This window comes from Mus caroli, chromosome 4 (genome assembly GCF_900094665.2).
Source record: "Mus caroli chromosome 4, CAROLI_EIJ_v1.1, whole genome shotgun sequence".
NCBI lineage: Eukaryota > Metazoa > Chordata > Mammalia > Rodentia > Muridae > Mus > Mus caroli.
Window position 1 is genome coordinate 37,105,499 of NC_034573.1, and position 8,943 is coordinate 37,114,441.

At 49.2% G+C, this 8,943-nt stretch overlaps 1 protein-coding gene across 2 annotated transcripts; it reads right to left on the minus strand.

The window, feature by feature from the left end:
* Window positions 1-472: 472 nt before the first annotated feature.
* On the minus strand, window positions 473-8,507 carry Fancg (FA complementation group G). Of its 2 annotated transcripts, none has more exons than XM_021159920.2 (14): window positions 8,208-8,507; window positions 7,912-8,005; window positions 7,191-7,322; window positions 6,753-6,955; window positions 5,339-5,474; window positions 5,056-5,186; window positions 4,821-4,967; window positions 4,550-4,701; window positions 3,344-3,410; window positions 2,878-3,167; window positions 2,692-2,738; window positions 1,923-2,072; window positions 1,366-1,483; window positions 473-1,231 (listed from the first exon to the last, which is right to left on the minus strand). In XM_021159920.2, the coding sequence occupies exons 1-14, from the start codon at window positions 8,301-8,303 to the stop codon at window positions 1,123-1,125; spliced, it is 1,872 nt and encodes a 623-aa protein (XP_021015579.1). In that variant the 5' UTR covers window positions 8,304-8,507; the 3' UTR covers window positions 473-1,122. The 2 variants fall into 2 exon arrangements, 1 of the variants encoding a protein (XP_021015579.1); XR_003836403.1 differs by having other exon boundaries at window positions 1,140-1,231; window positions 1,366-1,451; window positions 8,208-8,455.
* Between the last annotated feature and the right edge of the window lie 436 nt (window positions 8,508-8,943).

The following is an 8,943-nucleotide window of genomic DNA, read 5'->3' on the forward strand; positions in this document are numbered from 1 at the left end:
GGATTTCTGAGTTCGAGGCCAGCCTGGTCTACAGAGTGAGTTCCAGGACAGCCAGGACTACACAGAGAAACCCTGTCTCAAAAAACAAAAAAAGACAGGGCCTCTCTACATAGCCCTGGCTGTCCTGGAACTTACTATGTAGAGCACCTGCCTCTGCCTTCCAAGTGCTGGGATTAAAGCAGGTACCACATGTCCCCACCTCCTTAAGTATCAAGTACCACCCTTCCTTAGGAGGCCTGTCAAGATCACGTTCCAGACCTAACTTTCTTCCCTGTCACCTAGCATAGATTCCTAGGGCTGTTGGCTGTGCTTTTAGATAACATAGCTAGAGAGATGGCTCAGGCTAAGAGCATGTAATTTCTCTTCCAGAGAACACAGGTTGGATTCCTGGTAGCCATGTCAGGTGGTTCACAACAGCCTGTAACTATAGCTCAACACCTCTGTCCTCCAAGGGCACACACACACATACAACTTAAAATAAGCAATTCAAAATTTTAATAGTAACTTAAGAAGGATAAATAGTAACTTAAAACTGCTTCCCCAGGAGGATTAACATAGCCTTTTCCTCAGACTCGTATCTCAAGCTCTTAAGGTAGATGGTAGGGTGGGAAAAGGGTAGGAATGGGGATTTATAGGAGGAACTGCAATTTAGTCCCCAGAATCCAACCTACCAAAAAGACAATGGAAAGGAAGGGGGTAGTTAGGGAGACAGGGAAGGCAGACAGAAGATGGGTGTTGGAAATAGAGCATCTTAAACAGCCAATACCCAACTAGTTTGCCATGAGCCTTCCTTCCCATTCAACTATGTGTAGTAAGCAGATAAGACATAAATAGAAGATTTTACTCAACACACAAGAGAGAAAGGAAGGAAGGAAAGAAGGAAGGAAGAAAAGTGCCATGAGCAGACAGTGATTTGTTCATGGAACCATTCTGGAACTAGCCTGGTAGTAAGTAGATCAAGGTCCACAGGACCAGCCTCAGGAGCGAAGGAGTTGCTGAGAAACAATCAGTTCCAGCCACTCTCCAAAGAGGAGAAGGCAGAAGAAACAAAAAGAAGAGCTAACCCCTCCCCAAGGAAAGAGTCCACAGAGGCCAAAGCTCAAGATCCGGGAAACAAGAAAGCTAAAGGTCACAAGACTCCAACACTGAAGTCCCAAACTCCTCAAGGAAGGCTTCGCGGTTAGGGGGATGGATCCAGCTCAAACAGGTTTCTAAATACAGTGGAAGAGACCTGAAAAACAAGAACGATGATGGCTGAGAGTGAAAGACGTCAGAGTTCACATCCTTCCTTCCTCTGCTCCTCAGCTAGGTCTCAGCAGCACAGAACTCCAGCTCCCCCTCAGCCCAAGCCAGCACTCAGCTCACCCGGCAGCGTCCTCCTGTGGCAGCTGGCTGCGGGCCTCCCGCCAGAAAACACTGGCCTCATTCTTCCGCTCCAATCTTCTCAGAGTCTGAAGCAGGTAAAAGGAACCATCTCTATTGCCTGGAGCCCCACCCCAAGGTACAAAGACTGAGAACCTGATAGGGCCAGAGGCATCATTTTTAAAAGAAAAAAAACAGACTAAGAGAGAGGAAGTATCATCTCTACACACACACATGAAACCAGAACTAGATTATTTATAACCAACCTCTCCCAGAGGCCATTGCCTGCCTAGTACAAAGTGTTCAACTGGCCCTGGCCCTACAAAAACCATCCCCACATAGTCCAGATCTTTGTGTCTGAGGACATAGGGAGACCAGGGAGCTCTCAGAGCCTTGCAAACATACTGGTTTGTATATGCACACATGGTACCGCCTCGGTATATACAGTACAACCCTATCCCTTCCTCCTCTCTGGGAATACTGTCTTTACACTTCTGTCCAAGTACATAGCCTGTATTTGGACCTCCCATACACAGCCAATGTCATTCAAGTAAACGTACCTGGGCATATCTGCACACTGAGGAGGAAGTCACTTAAGGCTTTGGTATCCTGGCCACTGGCTACCCACTCCAGTCCACGACTGATCAGAGCAGCCACTCGAAGCTGTTTCAGTGCCACGTCAGACCTACACTTCTGCTCACAGTCGGAGCCTGCCCGCAGAGACCACCACCCAGGTCAGCAGGTACCTTCCCATCATCCCAGACACAGCCACCAAACCCCCAGTCCCCATTCTCCTCATGTCCTCCCTAATTTATTGTTTGTTTGTTTGTTTGTTTTTGAAGCAATGTCTCAAAACAAACAAACAAAAAACCCACATAGCCCTGGTTGACTCAGAATTCACTATGTAAATCAGGATGGCCTCAAACTCAGAGATCCCCTACTGGGAGTATTGGATTTAAAGGCATGTGCTAACCAGCATGCCTCCTCAAGTCTCCCAGGCTGGTGGATTGGGGTACAATGGAAAGGGAACCCACGCACAACACTTTCAAGAGTTAAGAAAAACTGACAATTTAAGTTAGAGTCAGGCACAGTGGCAAGCTCGTATATTGCCAGCACTTGGGAAGGAGGGGAAGGGGAACCCAAGGTCATCTTCTACTAAAATAGTAACCTTGAGGCCATCCCGGTCTTGTCCACGTGAGACCCAGTTAAAAAAAAAAAGGAAGAAGAAGAAGAAGAGGAAGAGGAAGAAGAAGAGGAAGAAGAAGAGGAAGAGGAAGAGGAAGAGGAAGAAGAAGAGGAAGAGGAAGAAGAAAAAAAATATGAAATCACCTTGCTCTTTGTCCTCAGGCAGGGTCCGAAAGAGCAGCTCAAGACATCTGAAGAAAGAAATATAGGGATAAAGAGCCAAGCTCAGAAATGAAGGTAGTCTCTAAGAATAAAGTAAACCAACCCAGTCCCAGTCGGAACGGAACATCATCCTCCGCACCTCCCCATCCTCTGCCTTCCTGGACTCACTGGCTAAATTCACTAAGTGCCTCTTTCTGAGCCTTTAGTTGTGACCAGGCCTGGCCCTGAAGCAGGTGGGTGGCAGAGACCCAGACTGGGCAACATGGCAGTTCTTTGGTTCTTTTTCTGGCATTTTCCCACAAGGAGGACATCTTGGGAAGCAGAGACGAGGTACGGTTGAGCAGCTCCTCACACACAGTCAAAGCGTCTAAGGCTCGGCCTGCCTGGATCAGTGCTGCTGCTGCCTCCAGACACAACTCTGGTATACAGGGACCTAGAGAGGAGGTGGGTGGGGAGAACTGGGGTGGGAGGAGGGTACAGTGTCTTGAAGTGGCATGAGTCACCATCCCTGAGCTCTTTACCCATGGCCCCAGTATCAAGCAGAGAGAACTGGTTCCCTAGCGAGACCAAGTAAGGGGCAGGGGTGAGCCCAACTCTCCCACCTCAGGGCCCAGAACCTTACGCACACACCTACCCTTGTCTCTGAGCCACCCAGCAACATTGCCAGCAGGTCCAGGTAATGTTCTGCAGCATCTTCTGCCCTGGAGAGTCAGTTAGTCTGTGAGCTTCAAGGGCCCTGGCTCCCCAAAAAGGTTCCAGTGAGAATATTCTCGTGGCTAATGGAGGGATGCCTGAGCTCTGAAGTGTAAAGTGGAGAGCAAGGTCTGAGAGCTCCAACCTTGGCTCAGTACAGATCTTATCCCATTTCAGGATGGATGGGGAAGGACACTTCCACATTTCAAAGCAAAGAGACTCCACTTCAGGTCCCGCTGTAAGGCAGGAGGCTAAGAGTGGAGACCTGTGTCTTGCCAATGCTTTATTCACAGGGATAAGCAGTCATACTAGAGAAAGATGGGGGCTGGGACATGGTTAGCTGTATAAAGTGCTTGTTATGCAGCCATGATGACCTGAGTTTACAGCTCCAGTACCTTTGTAAAAACCCAAGTACACTTGTTTTTTGTTTTTTGCTTGGTTGGTTGGTCTTTGGATTTTGGTTTTTCGAGACAGGGTTTCTCTCTGCAGCCGTGGCTGTCCTGTAAACCAGGCTGGCCTCCAACTCAGAGATCAGCCTGTCTCTTGTCTCCGAAGCACTGGGATTAAAGGTGTGCACCAGCACCACCACTAGTGGGCAGCAATACACTCTAATTAAAAAAAAAAAAAAGGTTGGTTTACTGTAACTGTCTTGTTTACTGACACTCCAGAAGAGGGCACCAAATCCCTTTACAGATGGTTGTAAGACACCATGTAGTTGATGGGAATTGAACTCAGGACCTCTGGAAGACTAATCAGTGCTCTCAACTGCTGAGCCATCTCTCCGGACCTAAGTAATACACATTTTTAAACACAACATTTGGGGTGAGGGAGGAGTCAGAGTCAGGCAAATCACAAGGTTTCAGGGGCCAGCCAGTCTAGCCAAAACTACAGCACTCCAGGTTCACCACAAGACCCTGTCTCAAAAAAATACAGTAGACAGCAGAAGAGGAAGACACCTAATGTTGACCTCTGGCTTCTACACACCCCAAAATAGCAGAATGGGAGGTTCCTCCTGCCCCACCCCCCCACACACACACCACATATGCCAAAAATATATAAAACTTTAGAGAGCAAGAAAGAACCACATGTCCAGTGAAAACATCAGAAGTGGGAAGAGGGGCTCGAGTGAGCAGGGGGTTCACCTCACCTCCCCGTCTGCAGGCATCGACTTGCTAGCAGGTGCTTGGCCTGGCTCTGTGTGCCACAATGAAGAGGAGAGGCTGGGTCAGGTTGTGGAAGTAGCGATTCTACTTCAATGAGACTTTTGAATGTTTCAGAACTATGGGTGGCACTCAAGGCCTAAAAAAGAACAGAAATAAAAATTTAAATCTTTGTGAACCACACCCATCTGTATGCTCCAGTCTTGACGAGTCACCACAACACGAGCACCCCAGCAGTCCTCCACACGGTGTCCCCACCTCAACCAGCAGCCCCAGACTCTCGAGCTCTGCTGCTCTGTCTCCTAGTTGCCTATATACTCTGGAAGCCTCCAGAAGCGGAAGGGCACAGGCTGTTCCCACTTTCAGGGCTTCAGTCAAGTACAACAGTGCTCTCTGTGGATTTCCCTGGGTGAACAGAAAGATAGGAGTCTCAGCTACCCTCACAAAGCATGACGCCCAAGGTTTCCCCCAATTCTTAGGGCTTTATCTGTACCATCTTACGGAGACAGGTCCCCAGCGCCGTGTACACCTGGACTAACACAGACGGCGGACACAGACCTGAGGCTGCTTCATGCAGGCTGCTCTGTGCATGGGGTAGGCTCCCTGTGATTAGCTCCTGGAAGCCTGGAGACAACCATGACACAGGCTTAGAAAGAAAACTCATAAGGCAGGAAGCATGATCGGAATCAAGAAGACAGACAATCTCCATGGAGGTATAGAGAGCATAAGACCAGAGGACCCCTTAGAGATAGAAGGCATGATTTGGATTGCTAGACCTTGGCGGCAGGCAAATGCAGTCAGAAGGACATCCCTCAAACTCTGGGCATCCTGCAGAATCAGTGGGGCGTGTGACTCCTCAGCTGGAGGACTCCAGGATTTTAGCAGTAGTAGCAGATCCTCAGAGGTCTCAGTCTGGAGAGAGAAGGACAGTCAAGAGGCTCTAGCCCTGAAAGCATCCCCTTTCTAGATGGTCTATTCCACCCGGTCTTTGAGCCCAACAGTCCTCCTGATCACTATTCCCCAATCGTGAGAGAAAGACACCCGTGGGGCAATGATAATGGGCAGGAAGAGAACTGCTCAAAGGTACTAGCCAGAGCTCCCTGTCACTCATATACCCAGGTGGACATGAGACAAGGAACACGCCTGGTTCCTATGAGAAGACGGAGGCTGGGAGGCGGCATTAGCACAATCCCAAGAGCTTCATCCTTACTTGGACTCTTTAAGCTATTTTAAACATCGCACCCAAGAAAATCCCCCAATGTGGCGCTACCAGAGCAAGGTCACTCAGAAAGTCTATTGGGCTTTTTAGGTTGGTTGGGGCTTTTGTTGTTATTTTAGTTGTGTGTGTGTGTTGGTTTGGTTTGTTTGTTGACAACCATGAGAGCAGCCTTCCCAGAATATAATGATGCTATAAACAGAGAATGGTGGTGCAGGCTTGTTATCCTAGTGACTCATATTCTAGATGCTGAAGCAAAAGGGCTGTAGGTTCAAAATCTTGAACCTTGGCTACAGAGTGAACTCAAGGCTAGACTAGACTGGACAACTTACGGTCCTATCTTCAAATAGAAAATAAAAAGAGTTGAGGACTGGGTGTGGTGGTCCACACCTATAAATCTCAGCACTGGAGAGGCTGTGCTAGAAGGAATGCAGTAAGTTTGCAGCCTGGGTACACAGTTAGAGCCTGTCTCCAAAACAAAGTGGGCAGCCTGGCATGGTGGTGCACACCTCTAATCCCAGCACTTAGGAGACAGAGGTTTGTGGGTCTTTGAAGCCATCCTGGTCTAAGGCTACAGAGTAAGACCTTGTCTCAAAAAAAAAAAAAAAAAAAAAAAAAAGTGTGTGTGTTGTAAAGTGGAAGTAGCCTAGAGAAATGGCTCAGTGGTTAAGAGCACTTATTCTTACAGAGGACCCAACATGTCAGTTCCTAGCATCTACATGATGGCTCCCAGTACAGTGTCTCTGTAACTCCAGTTCCAGGGGATCCAACCCCCTCTTCTGACTTCCATGGGTACCAGGCACAAACATATATACATACATATATTCAAGTCAAACACTCAAACACATAAAATTACATTAAAAAACAGGAAGATGGGCAGGAAGGGAAGATGTAGAGTGCTTGCTTAGCATGTCTGAAGCCCTAGGAGATTTGGGGGTGTGGGGAGGTATGTTCATCTTCATTTCCCCAGTTACCTGGCTGCCATTTAGGGTTTGTAACAGCAAGCTCAGGTCCTCCAGGCGGTCGGTACTCATCCAGAAGACAGCTTGAAGGCTGGCCAGGCAGTGTAAGGCAGGCAGCAGCTCCGGGGGAAGGGAGGAAGCAGAGAGGACAGAGTGCCACAGCTCCTTGAGTCCCTGCTGTGACTTGGGCTCCAGGTGATGCTGGGCCTCCAGCACTGTAAAGCATAAACACACACACATACACAGACACACCCATCTCTCATCCCCCCCATCCTCTCTGGGTTTTCCTCTCTGAAAGAGCCCAAAGACTACAATAATACCCCTGCCTAGTCTGAGGAACATACAGAGGTTTAGAAAAGAACATCTGTCTCCGTGGACAGATGTTCCTCTCACTCACCAGCCTCATCCCTAAATCCAAACTGAACCTACCAGGAGCAGAGGAGACCTTACCTCTTTCGAGGCCCCTTTGAAGATCCTGAGTAAGATCTTCAGTGAAAGCCTGGACTAGGCTAGCCCTCAGGATTATACAATTACAGAGGACAGTCAGCTCCAAGGGGAGAGCAGGGACAGCAGCAGGGAGTCCTGGAGCGACAGGATGCTGGTCTCATAGGCTGTCCCATGAAACTCAGCCCAAATGGTTTCCAACCCAGAGACCAACCCCACTCCAACCAAGGCTTCAAGAAGGAATTCAGTTTTTGCCCAGACAACTTTGGAAAGAGCAGGAAGTTCTATAAATCTCCTGAAAATCACCTCTTCAAATGTTCCTGTGTGTGTGTGTATGTGTGTGTATGTGTGTGAAAACAAGAAGGAATTAAGCTACTGAAAGACAATCCCACCCAGTCTCTTCTGGGCTTTAAGCAGGACTCCATAAACCCTAGAAAAATCACCTCAATCCTAGAACCTCGTAAAAGAAGCTGATCTTTGGATACTGGGGATTTGAGGGGGGTGAGGGGGGACCTTCTGGAAGGTCGTTCTTTTTTAAATATTTATTTATTATTATACATAAGTACACTGTAGCTGTCTTCAGACACACCAGAAGAGGGTGTCAGATCACATTATAGGTGGTTGTGAGCCACCATGTGGTTGCTGGGATTTGAACTCAGGACCTTCAGAAGAGCAGTCAGCTCTCTTACCAGCTGAGCCATCTCACCAGCTGGAAGGTCGTTCTTACCTTGTAGAGTGAGGAGGAGCTCCCTAAGCCCTTCCAGTGTATTCTGGGCCGATTGCTGTCGCCTGAGAGACGGACGAGAATCCCTGGAGAGTTGCTGAAATTATGTAGGGAGGCTTTAAGGATCAGTCTTTCTCCCTTGTAGCAGAGACAAGGGAGGGACACATATTCTTGTCACTTCTGTTTCTAAGGACGGAGGTCAAGCTCTGCTCCTTTCCCCTAGACTAGGGTGAGATCATTACAAAGCCGCTTTCTGACATCTTGAGGGTACAAGGTGAGAGTCCCAGCAACCACATTACCTTAGCCTGTTTAACAAGCTGGTCGTTCTTTTCCCTCCACAGGTCCAAGCTACTGGAAAATGTTTTGGGGAAGGCTGGAATGACCTGGCTGGACATTGTCGCCGAGGTAGATCACCGTTACCCAAAGGGGTCTTTTCATGGGTGGAGGCTGGTCCCACCGGTGTCTTCACCCTAACCGCAAGAAGATACTTCTGCACCCCACCGGACTCCCCTCGGGTCGCAGCCAGGCTTGCTCTCCGCGATCAGAAACCCACCTCTCGGTCCCTGCCACCGCCCACCGCGCCTGTGGTTGGCCAGGCTGCAACACTCTCGGCCGCGGTTGGTTGTCTTCAAGAGACAGTTCCGCGGGAAACTGAAAAGAAACCGGGAACAAGGAGGTGGGGAGGCAGGAGGCCAGCCACATGCCAGGGACGAACTGCTGGGTCTGCGGGGCCTCCGCGGGGGTCAGAGTGTTGAGGCTAGTTTAGGAGGAGTGGGTCTTGGCACCAGTCTCTGGCTGCGCTCTGCCTTAGAACCAACGGCAGTCCAGGTTTCCCCGCTCCGTGGCTGGAAGTCGGACCGCGCGGTGTTTGCTGGGAGTTGTAGTACTGTGGAGAACGTCCAAGAAAAGATTCCTCATCACCCATCCCTACCCCCACTCAACCCCCCCAACCCCGGAAGAAAATGTCTCCCGAAAGCTAAGGACAGGAGACTGAAGCCCTTGGTAATCTCATCCTTTCTCTTTGAGAAAAAAAAA

What these genes read in the sequence shown, in the direction of transcription:
- Fancg (XM_021159920.2), bottom strand. Translation starts at nt 8,303, where the DNA reads ATGTCCAGCCAGGTCATTCCAGCCTTCCCCAAAACATTTTCCAGTAGC. An exon ending in CGATGCCTGCAGACGGGGAG is followed by an intron (nt 3,411 to 4,549) that starts GTGAGGTGAACC and finishes CTGACTCTCCAG; the next exon opens with GGCAGAAGATGCTGCAGAAC. An exon ending in GCACTTAGTGAATTTAGCCA is followed by an intron (nt 2,739 to 2,877) that starts GTGAGTCCAGGA and finishes TTCTTTCTTCAG; the next exon opens with ATGTCTTGAGCTGCTCTTTC.